General features: G+C 43.7%; 1 protein-coding gene across 1 annotated transcript in view; it reads left to right on the top strand.

Moving 5' to 3' along the window:
* Positions 1-25741, top strand: part of LOC136626544 (kinesin-like protein KIF21B) — a 2048083-nt gene that overhangs the window by 933165 nt on the left and 1089177 nt on the right. The window contains 1 exon segment of the mRNA XM_066601598.1: positions 11620-11721. Coding sequence (XP_066457695.1) covers positions 11620-11721 — 102 coding nt within the window.

Raw genomic sequence — 25741 nt, 5'->3', positions numbered from 1 at the left:
AAGTGTTTTCAAATGGGAACAGCCTCGCATCCCTGCGGGGGAACCCTTCATCCCCGCCGCAGCTGTCACAGCAGCAGCAGGGTATTGCAATGTCCTCCCACTGTTTTCAATGGAGCCAGCGCTGCTGCTGCCTGCACCATTGAAAACATATGAAAGCCCCTGGATGCGGCAGCTTCGCATCCCTGCGGGGCTGAAGAAATCCCCTGCCACAGCTATAACAACTGTGACAGGGAATGGCAATCTTCTCCTGGAGCAGCTGCACTTTTTTTAAGCAACAGGCTGCTCAAGTGGGTGATTTTCACACGCATGAACCTCTGGTCTTCTGAGCGTGAAAAATCGCCCATTCATGTGATTTTTTTTTTCAGACAGTTAGGTGCAATTTTTTCATGCACCTACTTGCATAAAAAACAAGACCTTAGTTGTAGAGATAAAACTAGACATTTCTAATCATGGCCTCTTGCACAGTTGCTACATTTATCATTTTAGATGAATCAGAGTAATGAATATAAAATTGCTTGTTTGTATTGCCATTTGTTATATTTGTGCACCCCCATAAAGTCCTATGGTGCCTTAAAGGGGTTGTCCCGCGCCGAAACGGGTTTTTTTTTTTCAAACCCCCCCCCCCCCCCCCCCGTTCGGCGCGAGACAACACCGATGCAGGGACTTAAAAAAAAAACGCTCAGCGCTTACCTTAATCCCCGCGCTCCGGTGACTTCTATACTTACCGGCTGAAGATGGCCGCCGGGATCCTCTTCCTCCGTGGACCGCAGCTCTTCTGTGCGGTCCATTGCCGATTCCAGCCTCCTGATTGGCTGGAATCGGCACGTGACGGGGCGGAGCTACACGGAGCCCCATTGAAGAAAGCAGAAGACCCGGACTGCGCAAGCGCGTCTAATTTGGCCATTCGACCATTTTAGACGGCGAAAATTAGACGGCAACCATGGAGACGAGGACGCCAACAGCGGAGCAGGTAAGTGAAAAACTTTTTATAACTTCTGTATGGCTCATAATTAATGCACAATGTACATTACAAAGTGCATTATTATGGCCATACAGAAGTGTATAGACCCACTTGCTGCCGCGGGACAACCCCTTTAAGTTCGCAAATGCACACAAAAATAGATCATATCACAGGCTCTTTCTTTTGCGGGCGCAAAGCGAAATGTATCTGAACCCATTGAAATTGATGCGTTTTTGTGCACGCATCAGCATATTTTACTGCACTTTTTGCTCACGCTTGTGTGAATAAGTTCTAAGAGATATTGATGTACTGATCGCTGGTGAAATGCTAGCCTCTTTATTTTGTGCAAAGTGAGAGGTACAGCAATTTTTTCAGGAACTATCTACCCCTTATTACAATCCTATGCTTGAGCCATCACTGGAAGTCCTTTACAGCACATTTAGGGTGGATTCACACGCACGTATGAGCACAGCATATCACACACAAACAATGTGCACGTACGATACGCAGTGAATATAACCCAGTGATTTCAATGGGTTCACTTACATTAGCGTGTTTTGCATGCATATTTTGTTTGCACGAAACAATACACAGCAAGCTCTGTTTTCCTGCGCATTTGCACAGGGAAAAAGTGCATATCGAACTAATTACACTAATTGCTCATTTCAATAAAATGAAGCATGGTTGCATGTTTTGTGCAAAAAGTACAGTAAAACATGCACAAGTGCACACAAATATGCAGTGAATGTGTTTATGCCCATGTGACACCGGCTTTAGGGTATACACAAAATTTACAGTCATATTGTGGATTTTGCTGTTATTTTCTAAAAAATGCAATTTGACCGCACTGAGTGAATAAACTCTAAGACCCAATGTCCATGGGCAAAATGGACTTATTAAAACCGCATGGGTGTCCCACACGCGTGATCAGCGCCCATAGGGAATCATCGGACACCCACAGGTAATTAAATACCTGACAATGTAATTTTTCCCTGGTACATTGATTGCATGCGTGGGAAAGCACCCGCAGCATGTTCCATTTCATGTGGTTTTCCCGCATGGATGGCTCCCGCAGCTTCCATTAAAGCCTATGGAAGCCTACCAGTCCCGAAGGATACCTGCAGCTGTATTTGTGCTGTGCCGCGGGACCGCGGGAAAGCTGGAGTTCGAAAAAAAATGCCGGCATGCTTAACACATCCGCTGTACTGAAGAAAGAAGATCCGTCCGCAACGGACGGGAAAACCCACAGCGTCTGGACAGGTAAGTATAATCAAATTTCTTGGCCTCTTGTCTGCGGGGCAGGAGGAACCCACTGCAAGATTCTGCATGTGCAATCCGTGCAGGCCCAAATTTCCGTGTGGTAATAAGGTCAAAAGATTGCATAATTGCAGAGAGTTTACAGCAACACACATGAACTGTATATTAAATCCTGCACTCTGATTTTTGTTTTTTGGGGCTTTTTTTCGTCTACACCTTTCAAGAGTTATAACTTTTATGAGTTACTAGCCGATATACCCAGCTTCGCCCAAATTAATTTGATACAGGTGTTTACGTGTGGTTTGCATGGAAAATTTTATGAAGTCAAAGTTACTTTAGAGTAACCGATGAATAGAATATGCATACATGTAGAGGAGCGTTAGATTCTCCTCAGGCTGCATGTACCGATGTCCCTCTACAGAATGTGAGACCCCTCCCACCCTCCTCATTTAGAACCTAAAGAATGCTTAAGACAAATTTCACGCTTGTACGACACTGGGAAGTTATATTACATAGGGATGCACTTACTTTTGCATTTAGCATAGAATAATCGAGTTGTGACCCCCTTACTTTTCCTATTTAGGACTTTACTTTTCCTATTTAGGACATAAAGAATGCTTGTGTCAGATTTTACATTTGTACGACACCAGGAAGTTACATTACATAGGGGTGCACTTACTTTTGCAATTAGCATTGAATAATCATGTTGTGACTAGAGATGAGCGAGCACCAAAATGCTCGGGTGCTCGTTACACGGGACGAAATTATCGCGATGCTCGAGGGTTCGTTTCGAGTAACGAACCCCATTGAAGTCAATGGGCGACTCGAGCATTTTTGTATATTGCTGATGCTCGCTAAGGTTTCCATTTGTGAAAATCGGGGCAATTCAAGAAAGTGATGGGAACGACACAGCAACGGTTGATAAAGACCCGAGCACAGGGTCGATACGTGGCTGCTTGCTTCCTCATGGTTTCTCAATAAAGAAGAGGATTTTAATGAATGCTGCCTGGTTCTTCCTTTCTACATTGATGACCAACGGTGGACCCAGGGAGTCGGGACCCTAACTGGGCTATTGCATAGTGCCTTGCACCAGCGGTGTGGCTGAATCTTTGGAGTGCTGCTGTGTTTCATTTTTCTTCTCAAGAAAGTGATGGGAACGACACAGCAACGGATAGGGCAGGCGAGGGGCTACATGTTGGGCTGCATCTCAAGTTCCCAGGTCCCACTATTAAGCCACAATAGCGGCAAGAGTGCCCCCCCCCCAACAACTTTTACTTCTGAAAAGCTCTCATTAGCAATGCATACCTTAGCTAAGCACCACACTACCACCAACAAAGCACAATCACTGCCTGCATGACACTCCGCTGCCACTTCTCCTGGGTTACATGCTGCCCAAACCCCCCCCCCCCCCGCACGACGCAGCGCACACCACAGCGCACACCAAAGTGTCCCTGCGCAGCCTTCAGCTGCACTCATGCCACACCACCCTCATGTCTATTTATAAGTGCGTCTGCCACAGGAACCGCAGGCACACACTGCAGAGGGTTGGCACGGCTAGGCAGCGACCCTCTTTAAAAGGGGCGGGGCGATAGCCCACAATGCTGTACAGAAGCAATGAGAAATATAATCCTGTGCCACTGCCATCAGGAGCTGCACACGTGGCCATTGCAATAGGGAACCTATGTGCCACACACTACTCATTCTGTCAAGGTGTCTGCATGCCCCAGTCAGACCGCGTTTTTTTATAAATAGTCACAGGCAGGTACAACTCCGCAATGGGAATTCCGTGTGCACCCACAGCATGGGTGGCTCCCTGGAACCCACCGGCTGTACATAAATGTATCCCATTGCAGTGCCCATCACAGCTGAGGTAACGTCTGATTAAATGCAGGTGGGCTTCGGGCCACACTGCATGCCCCAGTCAGACTGGGGTTCTTTAGAAGTGGACACATGCAGTTACAACTCCCTGTGGACCCACAGCATGGGCGAGTGCCAGGAAGCCACCGGCGGTACATAAATATATCCTATTGCATTGCCCATCACAGCTGATGTAACGTCAGCTTTAATGCAGGTGGGCAAAAAATTAATTGGATTACACTGTAGGCGAGGGCCCCAAAAAATTGGTGTACCAACAGTACTAATGTACCCCAGAAAAATTGCCCATGCCCAACCAAGAGGGCAGGTGAAACCCATTAATCGCTTTGGTTAATGTGGCTTAATTTGTCACTAGGGCTGGAGGCAGCCCAGTTAAAATAAAAATTGGTTCAGGTGAAAGTTTCAACGCTTTAATGAGCATTGAAACGTGTAAAAATTGTTTACAAAAATTGTTTACAAAAATTATATGACTGAGCCTTGTGGGCCTAAGAAAAATTGCCCGTTCGGCGTGATTACGTGAGGTTTCAGGAGGAGGAGCAGGAGGAGGAGGATGAATAGAATACACAGATTGATGAAGCAAAAAGGTCCCCGTTTTTGATGGTGATAGAGAACGATGCTTCCATCCGCGTGTGCAGCCTACGTATTGCTTAGGTATCGCTGCTGTGCGCTGGTGGAGAAGAGAAGTCTGGGGAAATCCAGGCTTTGTTCATCTTGATGAGTGTAAGCCTGTCGGCACTGTCAGTTGACAGGCGGGTACACTTATCCGTGATGATTCCCCCAGCCGCACTAAACACCCTCTCTGACAAGACGCTAGCCGCAGGACAAGCAAGCACCTCCAGGGCATAAAGCGCGAGTTCAGGCCACGTGTCCAGCTTCGACACCCAGTAGTTGTAGGGGGCAGAGGCGTCACCGAGGATGGTCGTGCGATCGGCTACGTACTCCCTCACCATCCTTTTACAGTGCTCCCGCCAACTCAGCCTTGACTGGGGAGCGGTGACACAGTCTTGCTGGGGAGCCATAAAGCTGGCAAAGGCCTAGGAGAATGTTTCCCTGCCTGCGCTGTACATGCTGCCTGATCTCTGCGCCTCCCCTGCTACCTGGCCCTCGGAACTGCACCTTCTGCCACTAGCGCTGTCGGATGGGAATGTTACCATCAGTTTGTCCGCCAGGGTCCTGTGGTATAGCATCACTCTCGAACCCCTTTCCTCTTCAGGTATGAGAGTGGAAAGGTTCTCCTTATACCGTGGGTCGAGCAGTGTGTACACCCAGTAATCCGTAGTGGCCAGAATGCGTGTAACGCGAGGGTCTCGAGAAAGGCATCCTAACATGAAGTCAGCCATGTGTGCCAGGGTACCTGTACGCAACACATGGCTGTCCTCACTAGGAAGGTCACTTTCAGGATCCTCCTCCTCCTCCACCGGCCATACACGCTGAAAGGATGACAGGCAAGCAGCATGGGTACCCTCAGCAGTGGGCCAAGCTGTATCTTCCCCCTCCTCCTCATGCTCCTCCCCCTCCTCCTCAACGCGCTGAGATATAGACATGAGGGTGCTCTGACTATCCAGCGACATACTGTCTTCCCCCGCCTCCCTTTCCAAGCGCAAAGCGTCTGCCTTTATGCTTTGCAGGGAACTTCTCAAGAGGCATAGCAGAGGAATGGTGACGCTAATGATTGCAGCATCCCCGCTCACCATCTGGGTAGACTCCTCAAAGTTTCCAAGGAACTGGCAGATGGCTGCCAACCAGGCCCACTCTTCTGTAAAGAATTGAGGAGCCTGACTCCCACTACGCCGCCCATGTTGGAGTTGGTATTCCACTATAGCTCTACGCTGCTCATAGAGTCTGGCCAACATGTGTAGCGTAGAGTTACACCGTGTGGGCACATCGCACAGCAGTCGCTGCAATGGCAGATTAAACCGATGTTGCAGGGTCCGCAGGGTGGCAGCGTCCATCTTGGACTTGCGGAAATGTGCGCTGACCCGGCGCACCTTTCCGAGCAGGTATGACAAGTGTGGGTAGCTTTTCAGAAAGCGCTGAACCACCAAATTAAAGACATGGGCCAGGCATGGCACGTGCGTGAGGCTGCCGAGCTGCAGAGCCGCCACCAGGTTACGGCCGTTGTCACACATGACCATGCCCGGTTGGAGGCTCAGCGGCGCAAGCCAGCGGTCGGTCTGCTCTGTCAGACCCTGCAGCAGTTCATGGGCAGTGTGCCTCTTCTCTCCTAAGCTGAGTAGTTTCAGCATGGCCTGCTGACGCTTGCCCACCGCTGTGCTGCCATGCCGCGCGACACCGACTGCTGGCAACATGCTGCTGCTGCTGACACATCTTGATTGCGAGACAGAGGTTGCGTTGGAGGAGGAGGAGGAGGAGGGTGGTTTAGTGGAGGAAGCATACACTGCCGCAGATAAAAGCACTGGGCTGGGGCCCGCAATTCTGGGGGTGGGTAGAACGTGAGCGGTCCCAGGCTCTGACTCTGTCCCAGCCTCCACTAAATTCACCCAATGTGCCATCAGGGAGATATAGTGGCCCTGCCCGCCTGTGCTTGTCCACGTGTCTGTTGTTAAGTGGACCTTGGCAGTAACCGCGTTGGTGAGGGCGCGTACAATGTTGCGGGAGACGTGGTCGTGCAGGGCTGGGACGGCACATCGGGAAAAGTAGTGGCGACTGGGAACCGAGTAGCGCGGGGCCGCCGCCATCATGCTTTTGAAAGCCTCCGTTTCCACAAGCCTATACGGCAGCATCTCCAGGCTGATCAATTTGGCTATGTGCACGTTTAACGCTTGAGCGTGCGGGTGCGTGGCGGCGTACTTGCGCTTGCGCTCAAACAGTTGCGCTAGCGACGTCTGGATGCTGCGCTGAGAGACATTGCTGGATGGGGCCGAGGACAGCGAGGGTGAGGGTGTGGGTGCAGGCCGGTAGGCACTCGTGCCTGTGTCCTCAGAGGGGGGTTGGATCTCAGTGGCAGGTTGGGGCACAGGGGGAGAGGCAGTGGTGCAAACCGGAGGCGGTGAACGGCCTTCGTCCCACCTTGTGGGGTGCTTGACCATCATATGCCTGCACATGCTGGTGGTGGTGGCTCCCCAGCTGATCTTGGCTCGACAAAGGTTGCACACCACTGTTCGTCGGTCGTCAGGCGTCTCTGTGAAAAACTGCCACACCTTAGAGCACCTTGGCCTCTGCAGGGTGGCATGGCGCGAGGGGGCGCTTTGGGAAACAGTTGGTGGATTATTTGGTCTGGCTCTGCCTCTACCCCTTGCCACCGCACTGGCTCGGCCTGTGCCCACACCCTGACTTGGGCCTCCGCATCCTCGCCCGCGTCCACGTCCTCTAGGCCTACCCCGACCCTCAGCATGCTGTATTACCAGTAGTGCAGAAACAGAATGCTGTAATTAAATGTGCCGCTTATTGGCCTGTGGTTGGAGGCTGACTTCGCTTACGGAACGCACAGCAGAGGCAGGAAAGAATTTTGTGCAAGCCTGCTGTAACACTTAGCTGGCTGCGTATGAATTAGGACAACTACCCCCAGCAGAGACCCAGTACACTTGTGGACAGGAATACAGCGGTGATGTAAGAGGCAACACAGAGGCAGAAAAGAATTTTGCGCAAGCCTGCTGTAACACTTAGCTGGCTGCGTATGAATTAGGACAAGTACCCCCAGCAGAGACCCAGTACACTTGTGGACAGGAATACAGCGGTGATGTAAGAGGCAACACAGAGGCAGAAAAGAATTTTGTGCAAGCCTTCTGTAACACTTAGCTGGCTGCGTATGAATTAGGACAAGTACCCCCAGCAGAGACCCAGTACACTTGTGGACAGGAATACAGCGGTGATGTAAGAGGCAACACAGAGGCAGAAAAGAATTTTGCGCAAGCCTGCTGTAACACTTAGCTGGCTGCGTATGAATTAGGACAACTACCCCCAGCAGAGACCCAGTACACTTGTGGACAGGAATACAGCGGTGATGTAAGAGGCAACACAGAGGCAGAAAAGAATTTTGCGCAAGCCTGCTGTAACACTTAGCTGGCTGCATATGAATTAGGACAACTACCCCCAGCAGAGACCCAGTACACTGAAGACGGTCACAGGCAGCCCAAATAGATTTTTTTTCCCAAATGTTTTTGGAAAGGCCCACTGCCCATATACACTAAATATGTCTTCTGTCCCTGCCTCACCACTACTGGCCCTGGACAATGTAAAATTACTGCAGGACGCAATGCTCTGCACGGCCGATATACAAAAAAAAAAAAAAGTGCAACACTGCAAAAAGCAGCCTCCACACTACTGCACATGGTTAGATGTGGCCCTAAGAAGGACCGTTGGGGTTCTTGAAGCCTAAAATAACTCCTAACGCTCTCCCTATAGCAGCTCCGGCAAGAGCAGCACTGTCCCTGATCTCTGTCAGAATGCATCTGTGGCGAGCCGCGGGAGGGGCCGATTTATATGCTCGGGTGACACCTGATCTCGCCAGCCACTCACTGCAGGGGGGTGGTATAGGGCTTGAACGTCGCAGGGGGAAGTTGTAATGCCTTCCCTGTCTTTCTATTGGCCAGAAAAGCGCGCTAACGTCTCAGAGATGAAAGTGAAAGTAACTCGAACATCGCGTGGTACTCGTCTCGAGTAACGAGCATCTCGAACACGCTAATACTCGAACGAGTATCAAGCTCGGACGAGTACGTTCGCTCATCTCTAGTTGTGACCCCTTTACTTTTCTTATTTAGGATCTAAAGAATGGTCGTGCAAAATTTCATATTTGTATGACAGCAGGCAGTTGGAGAATTAGTGGCGAGTTAGTCAGTCAGTGGGTGAGTGAGTCAGTCAGCAGCCAGTTGGAGAATTAGTGGTGAGTTAGTCAGTCAGTAGGTGAGTGAGTGAGTCAGTCAGTGAGGGCTTTCACCTTTTAATCTATCTATCTATCTATCTATCTATATGTATATTATAATGTTATATTTGTTTCCGTTGACAAAGCTGTATGAAAGCTTTATTTTTGTGGGTTAAGCTGTATTTTTTTTAATAGTACCATTTAATATACTGTATAATGTGCTGAAAAATGTTTTATGTGAGGTGAAATGAAAAAATTGGTGTTCATAGTGTGCTAACATGACTTACCTTTGTTATACAGATCAGTTTGATTACGTGAATAGCAAAACTGTATATATAGTTAGTGCTTTTAAGAAATTAGAAAAAATACATAAATTCCGGGAATTTTACACTACTTTTGTGTTGCCTGGGTCACACATTACTGATAATGTGCTTTTATTATGTCATAACTATGGTTTTGTACCAATTGAGCCGAGTGTCCAGTAGTCCTATGCAGCACATCACTGCATTTATCACATCCAATTGTGGCAATTGTAAACAAGTGTGTGATTGCACAAGATGCATGCATCCATGTGTTTTTGCAATTCTGGAGCTGCCTGGAAATCTGAACTATACTACAGTATACTTTCTGTTGTTTGCAGGAGACAATCAAACAAAGTATCTGCATTGGTTTTCCAATGGCTTTAAGAGGTTTCAGATATTTGCAACCTCTTGAGGCCATCGGAGAAATAATGCAAATGCTTAGATGCTTTGTAAAATAAATAATAACAATCCCCTGCAAACAACAGAAAGTAGTATTCAGATTTCCATTTAGCTCCAGACTTGCAAAAGCAAACAAATGCATGTGTTATGCACAACAACACGTTTGTTCATAATTAGAGATGAGCGAGCATACTCGTCCGAGCTTGATGCTCGTTCGAGTATTAGGGTGCTCGAGATGCTCGTTACTTGAGACGAGCACCACGCGGTACTCGTCTCGATTAAACGAGCACTGACCATTGAATTCAATGGAGCCGGCAATACAGCCGACTCCATCGAAAGCAATGGGCTGCCGGCGATCGCGGGATGAATTGTCGGGAAGGGGTTAAATATATAAGCCCTTCCCTGCAATTCATCCAGAAATGTGTAAAAATAAAAAATATATATATACTCACCTGGTCCCGGCAGACGGAGTTCAGCACAGCAGGCTGCAGTTCTCCTGAACTGCTCTGAACAGCTGTGAGTAGTATTCAGCAGCCGGGGATTTAAAATCCCCGCCTGCTGAATGAGATGCCTCTGATTGGTCACAGCCTGACCAATCAGAGGCATCCCTCACTCACACCCATTCATGAATTCATGAATGGGTGAGTGAGGGCTGCCTCTGATTGGCTCAGCGCAGGGACAGCTGAGAGCTGCCCCTGAGCCAATCAGAGGCAGCCCTCACTCACCCATTCATGAATTCATGAATGGGTGTGAGTGAGGGATGCCTCTGATTGGTCAGGCTGTGACGAATCAGAGGCATCTCATTCAGCAGGCGGGGATTTTAAATCCCCGGCTGCTGAATACTACTCACAGCTGTTCAGAGCAGTTCAGGAGAACTGCAGCCTGCGCGCTGAACTCCGTCTGCCGGGACCAGGTGAGTATATATATATTTTTTATTTTTACACATTTCTGGATGAATTGCAGGGAAGGGCTTATATATTTAACCCCTTCCCGACAATTCATCCCGCGATCGCCGGCAGCCCATTGCTTTCGATGGAGTCGGCTGTATTGCCGGCTCCATTGAATTCAATGGGCTAACATCGTTCTGCCGGGACCAGGTAAGTATATATATATTTTTTATTTTTACACATTTCTGGATGAATTGTAGGGAAGGGCTTATATATTTAACCCCTTCCCGACAATTCATCCCGCGTACGCCGGCAACCCATTGCTTTCAATAGAGCCGGCTGTATTGCTGGCTCCATTGAATTCAATGGGCTAACATCATTCTTCTCTGCCATAGCTGTTACAGCTGTGGCAGAGGAGAACGATCTTTACGCTGACAGTGTGGGGGGGGGGGTCTCACTCTTGCCGCTATTGTGGCTTAATAGTGGGACCTGGGAACTTGAGATGCAGCCCAAAATGTAGCTCCTCGCCTGCCCTATTCGTTTCTGTGTCGTTTCCATCACTTTCTTGTGTTTTGCAGATTTTCACAAATGAAAACCTTAGCGAGCATCGGCGATATACAAAAATAGTCGAGTCACCCATTGACTTCAATGGGGTTCGTTACTCGAAACGAACTCTCGAGCATCACTGAAAGTTCGACTCGAGTAACGAGCACCCGAGCATTTTGGTGCTCGCTCATCTCTATTCATAATCTGCCTCAATTGGGTGAAATGCACACAGTGATATGCTGCATAGGCTATAGGGACAGCTTAAATACCTGCCCAATTGGTACAAAATCAAAGTTATGGCTCAATAAAAGAACATTATGAGTTACAAGTGACCTAGGTAACACAAAGCTAGTGTTACAGAAATAAAAATAAATAAAAATTACCTAGCATAATAGAGATGATAGAAATATAACAAGTCAAACATGTTCTTCGCTACATCTCTTTGATTGCATGTCCTATTCATGATCTCTGGTAATTGTATTTTGAAATATAAACCTTCAATAACAAACAGTGAAAGTAAAAAAAAAGACTTAAGAAGGTTTCTATTTGATGTTTTTTTTTGTTTTGTAGGAAGATCTGGACTCAACAGACACTTCAGTTGTTATAAGTTCCTGTTCTCTAACAGAAGCACGGCATCTTCTTGACAATTTTCTACGTGCAGCTATAGAGAAGGTGATTGAAGCTGTACTTCAGGAAAGAATATCTAGCTAGTTATCTTTTGTTTTTTCTTCTTTTTTTAAATATAATGTAATTAGCCATTCCATTAATACCACTGACAGGTCAAGTCAATAGCAATGATTATTTTCAGGCAATGGCACTTGTGAAGGCATGAGATATTTACTATTAGCTTGCTAGTGAACAGTCAGTTCTTGAAGCTGATGTGTAACAGCAAAAATGGGCAAGCATAAGGATCTGAGTAACTTTAATAAGGACCAAAACAGAAAGTTTTTATGGTATGCAGTGGTTAGTATCTACCAAAGATGGGTCAAGAAGGACAACCAGTGAATTGTCCTTCTTGACCCATATGGGTGCCTACCTCTTTTTGATGTGCTTGGGAAAAAGGCTAGTTCGAGTGGTCTTATCCAAGGGAAGAGGTATAAATTGCTGAAAAAAGTTAATACTGGCTATGATAAAAAGGAAAAGTAAAAGAGTACAAAATATCCTGCACTACTAAGTATGCTTGAGAGATTAGAAAGATTTAACTTACTTCACAGAGGAGATTTTAAGGCCAGCAAGTCTCTTCAATATCCAGGTTCGCAGATCAAAAGTTACCACTTGGCGAAGAGGATGGCTTCCACTGGTTTATTCCGCTATCTGATCAATTTCAGAGCAGTTTATAGTGGCTCGCTACAGCATCATGTCTTTTTATTAGCCATTAAAAGGTATCATATCTACAAGATTACTTGGTTTCTCTTGCTAGGGACAAACACATTTTGCTCTACTGGCTAACATAATACTAAACTCTTTCCTCTTTTAAGAGTCACAGATAGAGGGAAACAGTCACACCGCTGCCAGCCAAGTACTGGAGCCTTTTGTCCTGTAAAGTGTCTACGCACATCAGATGGTTGTTGCACGCAGGAAATAGATGATTCAGGTTCCATAAAAATAGTTATGTATTGGCAGGTGTCAGCACCACAGTTTAGTAAAGTCTCTGTACTTCTTATAAGTTGGAGGCAGCGGTGGTATTTGGCATTGGTTTACTTAGGGAAACTTTTCTTGCACTGCCTACCAGTCCCAATACCTGCTTCTACTTGTATCGAGGCCTACTCTCTGAAAAGTTGTTGACACCCTCTGTTCCCTGCTAAATATTTAGATTTTCTTGATTGAACTGTTAATAGCAGGTTATTTTTTAATTTGCTCAGAGTGCAGGTTCTGTCCATATGATATGGTAGCTGGTTTTCTTTCACTGTTCTACAGAGGCATATGTCTGTCTTGACTTGCTAGTTCTAATTGATTTTAGATTAGATTACCCTTACCATGGCTAGGTCCCTATTTATTGTCAGTTGGAACATATGAGGAGTAGCAGATGCTACAAAAACACATGCTATATTTCAATACTTATAGCAATGCTAGCCTGCTCCTATATGTTAACAGGATACCCATCTTTCAACTGACAGAGTACACCTAATTCATAGAAGTTGGATGGATATGAATGTCATGCCACATTCTCCACTTATTCTAGAGGTGTGAGTGTCTTACTTCACAGGAGCATCCCATTTGAATGTATACCAGCTGAAACTGATGGAAGTTCAATATTAGAGATGAGCGAGCACCAAAATGCTCGGGTGCTCGTTACTCGGGACGAAATTTTCGCGATGCTCGAGGGTTCGTTTCGAGTAACGAACCCCATTGAAGTCAATGGGCGACCCGAGCATTTTTGTATATCGCCGATGCTCGCTAAGGTTTTCATTTGTGAAAATCGGGGCAATTCAAGAAAGTGATGGGGACACAGCAACGGATAGGGCAGGCGAGGGGCTACATGTTGGGCTGCATCTCAAGTTCCCAGGTCCCACTATTAAGCCACAATAGCGGCAAGAGTGCCCCCCCCCCCCCCCCGCACTGTCAGCATAAAGATCGTTCTCCTCTGCCACAGCAGTAACAGCTGTGGCAGAGAAGAACGATGTTAGCCCATTGAATTCAATGGAGCCGGCAATACAGCAGGTTCCACTGAAAGCAATGGGCTGCCGGCGTGCGCAGGATGAATTGTCGGGAAGGGCTTAAATATAGAAGCCCTTCCCTGCAATTCATCCAGAAATGTGTAAAAATAAAAAAAAATATACTGTATATACTTACCTTGTCCCGGCAGACGGAGTTCAGCGCGGACGGCCTACAGTGGGTGTGAAGGGGGTGTGAGTCAGACCTGCCCCCTGATTGGCTCAGCGCTGAGTCTGACTCACACCCCCTTCACACCCACTGCCGTCCGCCGCGGCTGAACTCCGTCTGCCGGGACAAGGTAAGTAATAGTATATATATATATATATATATATTTTTTTTTTTTTTTTTTATTTTAACACATTTCTGGATGAATTGCAGGGAAGGGCTTATATATTTAAGCCCTTCCCGACAATTCATCCCACGCACGCCGGCAGCCCATTGCTTTCAGTGGAACCTGCTGTATTGCCGGCTCCATTGAATTCAATGGGCAAACATCATTCTTCTCTGCCACAGCTGTTACAGCTGTGGCAGAGAAGAATGATTTGTCTTCTATATGTTCTCAATGGGGTCGGCGCTGCTGCCGCCGGCCCCATTGAGCGCATATAGAGCAGAGAACAGGAATCTCAGATCGCAGATAGGTGAGATCTGCGATTTATATGGCCTAAGAAGGACCGTTGGGGTTCTTGAAGCCTAAAATCACTCCTAACGCTCTCCCTATAGCAGCTCCGGCATCAACAGCACTTTCCCTGAACTATGTCAGAATGCATCTGTGGCGAGCCGCGGGCGGGCAGATTTTAATACTCGGGTTACACCTGATCTCGCTAGCCACTCACTGCAGGGGGGTGGTATAGGGCTTGAACGTCGCAGGGGGAAGTTGTAATGCCTTCCCTGTCTTTCTATTGGCCAGAAAAGCGCGCTAACGTCTCAGAGATGAAAGTGAAAGTAACTCGAACATCGCGTGGTACTCGTTTCGAGTAACGAGCATCTCGAACACCCTAATACTCGAACGAGTATCAAGCTCGGACGAGTACGCTCGCTCATCTCTAGTCAATATGTTTATTATGCTGCGTGTGTATATATAGTAACTATATATCCAACCTCCTTACCCATGGAGAATACTTTTGCAAAAACTGAATCTACATGATATCTGGTGAATTTCACATCCTGGAGACAGACAATACACCTGCTATTTCTCTGCTCACCATTCACTGTCCTAAATAGATCTTGCCTTAGTACTTGCCTTAATGCTTAATCGTATTATCTATTTAGTATACCTGACCCAGTCTTTGTCAGTGTTGTTGGTGATCTCTACCAGCACTGTTTCCTGCCCTACTCTGTGGAAATTGAACCCGTTCTGGCTATAATTGATACATGAAAAAGTATTGCTCCTCCGTTACAAGAATCCACAGGTTCTGCACCGCTACTGTCTGGGAAGCAATGAAGGCCCATCTTAGGGGAATTTTTATACAGTCTATTAGTCAGGCTAAAATCTAATTCTCATCAGTTAGGCCTCCTTCCCACGAGCGTGACGGGCTCCGCAGCGTAATATTACGCTGTGAAGCCCGTCACGGCGCCCCCCAGAGCCCCTATACTTACCTGCGGGAGATAGCGTGAAATCGCTTCCCCGCCCACCACCGCCGCGTCACCGCTCGTCACCGCTCGTCACCGCCCACCGCTCTCGCGTCACCAGCCGTGTCACGTGCACGGCCGGCCGTGTCACGTGACGCGGCCGGACCGCGTCATTTGGCGTCATATGACGCTCGGCGGTGGGCGGGAAAGCGTTTTTTCACGCTATCTCCCGCTGGTTACAGCGGGAGATAGCGTGAATGGACGGCTTCCATTGACTGCAATGGAAGCCGTCAGTGCGTACAGCCCGTCCTCACCCGCAGAAAATAGAGCATGCTGCGGGTGAGGACGGGAGAAATCGCGGTGCGTAATTCCGCGGTGGAATTACGCATCGTGTGCATGGAGCTATTAGGTTCAATAGAACCTAACAGCTGCGTGCAACGCAGCGGATTTTCGCCGCGAATTACGCGGCGGAAATCCGTTCGTGGGAAGGAGGCCTTAGACTCAGAAGTACTGCAAGCTCTTGAAGTTGCGGAAACTGCTTATGTACGCAGTCCTGATCAAAATATGTGTATTCAATTTTCAGCAGCATAGGAATTGGCTAATCACACTCTGTTACAGGCTGCTTCTTGAAAAATATTTTTTCTTTAACAGACATACTTTGAAGAGTGTGGAAGAGCAGGGCACTTTGTTATCCGTAAAGGGATTCTGTCATAAAAAAAATATATATATTCTATGCTAACCTATTCCTCCCTCGTCAATCTACTTACTCATATTCTACTTACTGTCTCTCCCAGTCCGGGGTGGGGGTGGGGGGGGTCACCTCACCTCCAGCTGGCTGATTCCTCTGCTTCCTGTGACATTACGTACATTCACAGGCAGTCTCTTTCCTGTCTGGCAATGTATGCTATTGCAGAGGCTGCTCATGCCCACTGTCTGCGCAATAGATCAGCATTCCTTGCTAGCCAGTGAACGCTACGTCACTGGGACGTGTCCTTCACTGACCTGCCCGGAAAAAGAATGCGAGGAATGCACGTTTCATAACAAACCAGCTGGCTTGCGGTAAGCAGATATCGGGGGACAGGACAAGATTAGCGAGGAGAAGATGCCTTAAGGAGTCTGTGGAGTAATATGTGATTATAGAATTTTTTTTAATGACAAAAAACCTTTAAGAGCATGTGCACAAAAGGGATTTTTTCACATTTGTGGGGTATAAAATGAGGAAGGGGGCTTAGTGTCTGAAACTCCTCCTAGTATTTTACAAGTCTTCCATCCCCCATAGAGGTGTACAAGCAGTATAAAGAATTCCTAAAAGTTTTGGGACACTAGACAGACAAGTGCATTACCCCCTTTTATGTGTGAAGCTATTATTACAGGTATTTTGAAACCAGCAAAAAAACTGCAGTTACAAGACTTCTGTAGGCCAATCTCCTTGTTAACAGCAGATGTTAAGCTCCTGGCTAAAGTATTGGCTAATAGGCTCATCTGTGTAATTACATCTATAATCCATAATGTATTTATGCCATCTAAAGCTACTTCAATAAACATAAGGTGATTATTCCTCAATATGTAAGTTTAAACAAATAATGTGGGTTCCAGAGCTGTGTGTCCATTAGATGCCTCTAAGTGCGGAATGGAGATAACTGTGGCATACAATGAAAGCCATGGGTTTTGAGCCAAGGTACCCCTCCTGGATGTAATTGCTATATTCCTCTCCAGCAGCGCAGATACAAGTGAATGGTGTACTCTCCCGGCAGCTCAACTTAAACAGAGGTACTAGGCAGGGCTGCCCATTGTTACCTCTACTATTTGCTATAGCTATAGAGCCCCTAATTATTGCCGTTTGGCTTGCACCGAAAATTGTGGGCTTTCAGTATGATCACAAAGTGCAGAAGGTGGCATTGTATCCAGATGATATCTATATATATAAAGCCGAAAGCCCTCACTGACTCACTGACTCACTCACTGACTGACTGACTCGCCAAAAGTTCTCCAACTTCCCGATGTCGTAGAAACATGAAATTTGGCGCAAGCATAGATTATCTCCAAAATAGGAAAAGAAATTGGGTCCCAACTCGATTATTCAATTCTAGCGCAAAAGAATTGGCGTCGAAATTTAACATACATAATCTAAATCACTCACTTCCCAATGTCATAGAAACGGGAAATTGGACACGAGCATTGATTATGTCATAAATAGGAAAAGTTAATAGGTACCAACTCGATTGTTCAATTCTATGCGCAAAAGACTTGGCGTCAAAATTTTACGTACATAATCTAAATCTCTCACTTCCCAATGTCATAGAAACGTGAAATTTGGCAGGAGCATTGATTATGTCATAAAAAGGAAAAGCTAATGGGTCCCAACTCGATTATTCAATTCTAGCGCAAAAGAATTGGCGTCGAAATTTTACGTGCGGAATGTAATTTTCTCACTTTCCGGTGTCATAGAAGCGGGAAATTTGGCACGAGCATTGATTATGTCATAAATAGGAAAAGCGAATGGGTCCCAACTTGATTATTCAATTCTAGCGCAAAAGAATTGGCGTCGAAATTTTACGTACATAATCTAATTTTCTCACTTTCTGGTGTCATAGAAACATGAAATTTGGCACGAGCATTGATTATGTCATAAATAGGAAAAGTTAATAGGTCCCAACTCGATTATTCAATTCTAGCGCAAAAGAATTGGCGTCGAAATTTTACGTGCGGAATGTAATTTCTTCACTTTCCAGTGTCATAGAAACAGAAAATTTGGCACAAGCATTGATTATGTCATAAATAGTAAAAGCTAATGGGTCCCAACTCCATTATTCAATTCTATGCGCAAAAGAATTAGCGTCCAAATTTTACGTGCGGAATGTAATTTTCTCACTTTCCGGTGTCATAGAAACGGGAAATTTGGCACGAGCATTGATTATGTTATAAATAGGAAAAGCTAATGGGTCCCAACTCAATTATTCAATTCTTTGCGCAAAAGCATTAGCGTCCAAATTTTACGTGCGGAATGTAATTTTCTCACTTTCCGGTGTCATTGAAACAGGAAATTTGGCACGAGCATTGATTATGTCATAAATAGTAAAAGCTAATGGGTCCCAACTCCATTATTCAATTCTATGCGCAAAAGAATTAGCGTCCAAATTTTACGTACGGAATCTAATTTTCTCACTTTCCGGTGTCATAGAAACGGGAAATTTGGCACGAGCATTGATTATGTTATAAATAGGAAAAGCTAATGGGTCCCAACTCAATTATTCAATTCTTTGCGCAAAAGCATTAGCGTCCAAATTTTACGTGCGGAATGTAATTTTCTCACTTTCCGGTGTCATAGAAACGGGAAATTTGGCACGAGCATTGATTATGTCATAAATAGGAAAAGTTAATAGGTCCCAACTCGATTATTCAATTCTAGCGCAAAAGAATTGGCGTCGAAATTTTACGTGCGGAATGTAATTTCTTCACTTTCCAGTGTCATAGAAACAGAAAATTTGGCACAAGCATTGATTATGTCATAAATAGTAAAAGCTAATGGGTCCCAACTCCATTATTCAATTCTATGCGCAAAAGAATTAGCGTCCAAATTTTACGTGCGGAATGTAATTTTCTCACTTTCCGGTGTCATAGAAACGGGAAATTTGGCACGAGCATTGATTATGTCATAAATAGGAAAAGATAATAGGTCCCAATTCCATTATTCAATTCTAGCGCAAAAGAATTGGTGTCGAAATTTTACGTGCGGAATGTAATTTTTTCACTTTCCGGTGTCATTGAAACAGGAAATTTGGCACGAGCATTGATTATGTCATAAATAGTAAAAGCTAATGGGTCCCAACTCCATTATTCAATTCTATGCGCAAAAGAATTAGCGTCCAAATTTTACGTACGGAATCTAATTTTCTCACTTTCCGGTGTCGTAGAAACGGGAAATTTGGCACGAGCATTGATTATGTTATAAATAGGAAAAGCTAATGGGTCCCAACTCAATTATTCAATTCTTTGCGCAAAAGCATTAGCGTCCAAATTTTACGTGCGGAATGTAATTTTCTCACTTTCCGGTGTCATAGAAACGGGAAATTTGGCACGAGCATTGATTATGTTATAAATAGGAAAAGCTAATGGGTCCCAACTCCATTATTCAATTCTAGCGCAAAAGAATTGGCGTCGAAATTTTACGTGCGGAATGTAATTTCTTCACTTTCCAGTGTCATAGAAACAGAAAATTTGGCACGAGCATTGATTATGTCATAAATAGTAAAAGCTAATGGGTCCCAACTCGATTATTCAATTCTATGCGCAAAAGAATTAGCGTCCAAATTTTAAGTGCGGAATGTAATTTTCTCACTTTCCGGTGTCATAGAAACGGGAAATTTGGCATGAGCATTGATTATGTCATAAATGGGAAAACTTAATAGGTCCCAATTCCATTATTCAATTCTAGCGCAAAAGAATTGGTGTCGAAATTTTACGTGCGGAATGTAATTTTTTCACTTTCCGGTGTCATTGAAACAGGAAATTTGGCACGAGCATTGATTATGTCATAAATAGTAAAAGCTAATAGGTCCCAACTCCATTATTCAATTCTATGCGCAAAAGAATTAGCGTCCAAATTTTACGTACGGAATCTAATTTTCTCACTTTCCGGTGTCATAGAAACGGGAAATTTGGCACGAGCATTGATTATGTCATAAATAGTAAAAGCTAATGGGTCCCAACTCCATTATTCAATTCTATGCGCAAAAGAATTAGCGTCCAAATTTTACGTGCGGAATGTAATTTTCTCACTTTCCGGTGTCATAGAAACAGGAAATTTGGCATGAGCATTGATTATGTCATAAATAGGAAAAGTTAATGGGTCCCAATTCCATTATTCAATTCTAGCGCAAAAGAATTAGCGTCCAAATTTTACGTGCGGAATGTAATTTTCTCACTTTCCGGTGTCATAGAAACGGGAAATTTGGCACGAGCATTGATTATGTCATAAATTGGAAAAGCTAATGGGTCCCAACTCGATTATTTAATTGTATGCGCAAAAGAATTAGCGTCTAAATTTTACGTGCGGAATGTAATTTTCTCACTTTCCGGTGTCATAGAAACGGGAAATTTGGCACGAGCATTGACTATGTCATAAATAGGGAAAGCTAATCGGTCCCAACTCCATTATTCAATTCTAGCGCAAAAGAATTGGCGTCGAAATTTTACGTGCGGAATGTAATTTCTTCACTTTCCAGTGTCATAGAAACAGAAAATTTGGCACAAGCATTGATTATGTCATAAATAGTAAAAGCTAATGGGTCCCAACTCGATTATTCAATTCTATGCGCAAAAGAAGTAGCGTCCAAATTTTAAGTGCGGAATGTAATTTTCTCACTTTCCGGTGTCATAGAAACGGGAAATTTGGCATGAGCATTGATTATGTCATAAATAGGAAAAGTTAATAGGTCCCAATTCCATTATTCAATTCTAGCGCAAAAGAATTGGTGTCGAAATTTTACGTGCGGAATGTAATTTTTTCACTTTCCGGTGTCATTGAGACAGGAAATTTGGCACGAGCATTGATTATGTCATAAATAGTAAAAGCTAATGGGTCCCAACTCCATTATTCAATTCTATGCGCAAAAGAATTAGCGTCCAAATTTTACGTACGGAATCTAATTTTCTCACTTTCCGGTGTCATAGAAACGGGAAATTTGGCACGAGCATTGATTATGTTATAAATAGGAAAAGCTAATGGGTTCCAACTCCATTATTCAATTCTAGCGCAAAAGAATTGGCGTCGAAATTTTACGTGCGGAATGTAATTTCTTCACTTTCCAGTGTCATAGAAACAGAAAATTTGGCACAAGCATTGATTATGTCATAAATAGTAAAAGCTAATGGGTCCCAACTCGATTATTCAATTCTATGCGCAAAAGAATTAGCGTCCAAATTTTACGTGTGGTATGTAATTTTCTCACTTTCCGGTGTCATAGAAACAGGAAATTTGGCACGAGCATTGATTATGTCATAAATAGGAAAAGTTAATAGGTCCCAATTCCATTATTCAATTCTAGCGCAAAAGAATTGGTGTCGAAATTTTACGTGCGGAATGTAATTTTTTCACTTTCCTGTGTCATTGAAACAGGAAATTTGGCACGAGCATTGATTATGTCATAAATAGTAAAAGCTAATGGGTCCCAACTCCATTATTCAATTCTATGCGCAAAAGAATTAGCGTCCAAATTTTACGTACGGTATCTAATTTTCTCACTTTCCGGTGTCATAGAAACGGGAAATTTGGCACGAGCATTGATTATGTTATAAATAGGAAAAGCTAATGGGTCCCAACTCAATTATTCAATTCTTTGCGCAAAAGCATTAGCGTCCAAATTTTACGTGCGGAATGTAATTTTCTCACTTTCCGGTGTCATAGAAACGGGAAATTTGGCACGAGCATTGATTATGTTATAAATAGGAAAAGCTAATGGGTCCCAACTCCATTATTCAATTCTAGCGCAAAAGAATTGGCGTCGAAATTTTACGTGCAGAATGTAATTTCTTCACTTTCCAGTGTCATAGAAACAGAAAATTTGGCACGAGCATTGATTATGTCATAAATAGTAAAAGCTAATGGGTCCCAACTCGATTATTCAATTCTATGCGCAAAAGAATTAGCGTCCAAATTTTAAGTGCGGAATGTAATTTTCTCACTTTCCGGTGTCATAGAAACGGGAAATTTGGCATGAGCATTGATTATGTCATAAATGGGAAAACTTAATAGGTCCCAATTCCATTATTCAATTCTAGCGCAAAAGAATTGGTGTCGAAATTTTACGTGCGGAATGTAATTTTTTCACTTTCCGGTGTCATTGAAACAGGAAATTTGGCACGAGCATTGATTATGTCATAAATAGTAAAAGCTAATAGGTCCCAACTCCATTATTCAATTCTATGCGCAAAAGAATTAGCGTCCAAATTTTACGTACGGAATCTAATTTTCTCACTTTCCGGTGTCATAGAAACGGGAAATTTGGCACGAGCATTGATTATGTCATAAATAGTAAAAGCTAATGGGTCCCAACTCCATTATTCAATTCTATGCGCAAAAGAATTAGCGTCCAAATTTTACGTGCGGTATGTAATTTTCTCACTTTCCGGTGTCATAGAAACAGGAAATTTGGCATGAGCATTGATTATGTCATAAATAGGAAAAGTTAATGGGTCCCAATTCCATTATTCAATTCTAGCGCAAAAGAATTAGCGTCCAAATTTTACGTGCGGAATGTAATTTTCTCACTTTCCGGTGTCATAGAAACGGGAAATTTGGCACGAGCATTGATTATGTCATAAATTGGAAAAGCTAATGGGTCCCAACTCGATTATTTAATTGTATGCGCAAAAGAATTAGCGTCTAAATTTTACGTGCGGAATGTAATTTTCTCACTTTCCGGTGTCATAGAAACGGGAATTTTGGCACGAGCATTGACTATGTCATAAATAGGGAAAGCTAATCGGTCCCAACTCCATTATTCAATTCTAGCGCAAAAGAATTGGCGTCGAAATTTTACGTGCGGAATGTAATTTCTCCACTTTCCAGTGTCATAGAAACAGAAAATTTGGCACGAGCATTGATTATGTCATAAATAGTAAAAGCTAATGGGTCCCAACTCGATTATTCAATTCTATGCGCAAAAGAAGTAGCGTCCAAATTTTAAGTGCGGAATGTAATTTTCTCACTTTCCGGTGTCATAGAAACGGGAAATTTGGCATGAGCATTGATTATGTCATAAATAGGAAAAGTTAATAGGTCCCAATTCCATTATTCAATTCTAGCGCAAAAGAATTGGTGTCGAAATTTTATGTGCGGAATGTAATTTTTTCACTTTCCGGTGTCATTGAGACAGGAAATTTGGCACGAGCATTGATTATGTCATAAATAGTAAAAGCTAATGGGTCCCAACTCCATTATTCAATTCTATGCGCAAAAGAATTAGCGTCCAAATTTTACGTACGGAATCTAATTTTCTCACTTTCCGGTGTCATAGAAACGGGAAATTTGGCACGAGCATTGATTATGTTATAAATAGGAAAAGCTAATGGGTTCCAACTCCATTATTCAATTCTAGCGCAAAAGAATTGGCGTCGAAATTTTACGTGCGGAATGTAATTTCTTCACTTTCCGGTGTCATAGAAACAGGAAATTTGGCACGAGCATTGATTATGTCATAAATAGGAAAAGTTAATAGGTCCCAATTCCATTATTCAATTCTAGCGCAAAAGAATTGGTGTCGAAATTTTACGTGCGGAATGTAATTTTTTCACTTTCCGGTGTCATTGAAACAGGAAATTTGGCACGAGCATTGATTATGTCATAAATAGTAAAAGCTAATGGGTCCCAACTCCATTATTCAATTCTATGCGCAAAAGAATTAGCGTCCAAATTTTACGTACGGTATCTAATTTTCTCACTTTCCGGTGTCATAGAAACGGGAAATTTGGCACGAGCATTGATTATGTTATAAATAGGAAAAGCTAATGGGTCCCAACTCAATTATTCAATTCTTTGCGCAAAAGCATTAGCGTCCAAATTTTACGTGCGGAATGTAATTTTCTCACTTTCCGGTGTCATAGAAACGGGAAATTTGGCACGAGCATTGATTATGTTATAAATAGGAAAAGCTAATGGGTCCCAACTCCATTATTCAATTCTAGCGCAAAAGAATTGGCGTCGAAATTTTACGTGCGGAATGTAATTTCTTCACTTTCCAGTGTCATAGAAACAGAAAATTTGGCACGAGCATTGATTATGTCATAAATAGTAAAAGCTAATGGGTCCCAACTCGATTATTCAATTCTATGCGCAAAAGAATTAGCGTCCAAATTTTAAGTGCGGAATGTAATTTTCTCACTTTCCGGTGTCATAGAAACGGGAAATTTGGCATGAGCATTGATTATGTCATAAATGGGAAAACTTAATAGGTCCCAATTCCATTATTCAATTCTAGCGCAAAAGAATTGGTGTCGAAATTTTACGTGCGGAATGTAATTTTTTCACTTTCCGGTGTCATTGAAACAGGAAATTTGGCACGAGCATTGATTATGTCATAAATAGTAAAAGCTAATAGGTCCCAACTCCATTATTCAATTCTATGCGCAAAAGAATTAGCGTCCAAATTTTACGTACGGAATCTAATTTTCTCACTTTCCGGTGTCATAGAAACGGGAAATTTGGCATGAGCATTGATTATGTCATAAATGGGAAAACTTAATAGGTCCCAATTCCATTATTCAATTCTATGCGCAAAAGAATTAGCGTCCAAATTTTACGTGCGGTATGTAATTTTCTCACTTTCCGGTGTCATAGAAACAGGAAATTTGGCATGAGCATTGATTATGTCATAAATAGGAAAAGTTAATGGGTCCCAATTCCATTATTCAATTCTAGCGCAAAAGAATTAGCGTCCAAATTTTACGTGCGGAATGTAATTTTCTCACTTTCCGGTGTCATAGAAACGGGAAATTTGGCACGAGCATTGATTATGTCATAAATTGGAAAAGCTAATGGGTCCCAACTCGATTATTTAATTGTATGCGCAAAAGAATTAGCGTCTAAATTTTACGTGCGGAATGTAATTTTCTCACTTTCCGGTGTCATAGAAACGGGAAATTTGGCACGAGCATTGACTATGTCATAAATAGGGAAAGCTAATCGGTCCCAACTCCATTATTCAATTCTAGCGCAAAAGAATTGGCGTCGAAATTTTACGTGCGGAATGTAATTTCTTCACTTTCCAGTGTCATAGAAACAGAAAATTTGGCACAAGCATTGATTATGTCATAAATAGTAAAAGCTAATGGGTCCCAACTCGATTATTCAATTCTATGCGCAAAAGAAGTAGCGTCCAAATTTTAAGTGCGGAATGTAATTTTCTCACTTTCCGGTGTCATAGAAACGGGAAATTTGGCATGAGCATTGATTATGTCATAAATAGGAAAAGTTAATAGGTCCCAATTCCATTATTCAATTCTAGCGCAAAAGAATTGGTGTCGAAATTTTACGTGCGGAATGTAATTTTTTCACTTTCCGGTGTCATTGAGACAGGAAATTTGGCACGAGCATTGATTATGTCATAAATAGTAAAAGCTAATGGGTCCCAACTCCATTATTCAATTCTATGCGCAAAAGAATTAGCGTCCAAATTTTACGTACGGAATCTAATTTTCTCACTTTCCGGTGTCATAGAAACGGGAAATTTGGCACGAGCATTGATTATGTTATAAATAGGAAAAGCTAATGGGTTCCAACTCCATTATTCAATTCTAGCGCAAAAGAATTGGCGTCGAAATTTTACGTGCGGAATGTAATTTCTTCACTTTCCAGTGTCATAGAAACAGAAAATTTGGCACAAGCATTGATTATGTCATAAATAGTAAAAGCTAATGGGTCCCAACTCGATTATTCAATTCTATGCGCAAAAGAATTAGCGTCCAAATT

This window comes from Eleutherodactylus coqui, chromosome 4, assembly GCF_035609145.1.
Source record: "Eleutherodactylus coqui strain aEleCoq1 chromosome 4, aEleCoq1.hap1, whole genome shotgun sequence".
In the NCBI taxonomy this organism is placed as follows: Eukaryota; Metazoa; Chordata; class Amphibia; order Anura; family Eleutherodactylidae; genus Eleutherodactylus; species Eleutherodactylus coqui.
Note: the sequence above shows the minus strand (reverse complement) of the source record. Positions and strands in the feature narration are given on the sequence as shown.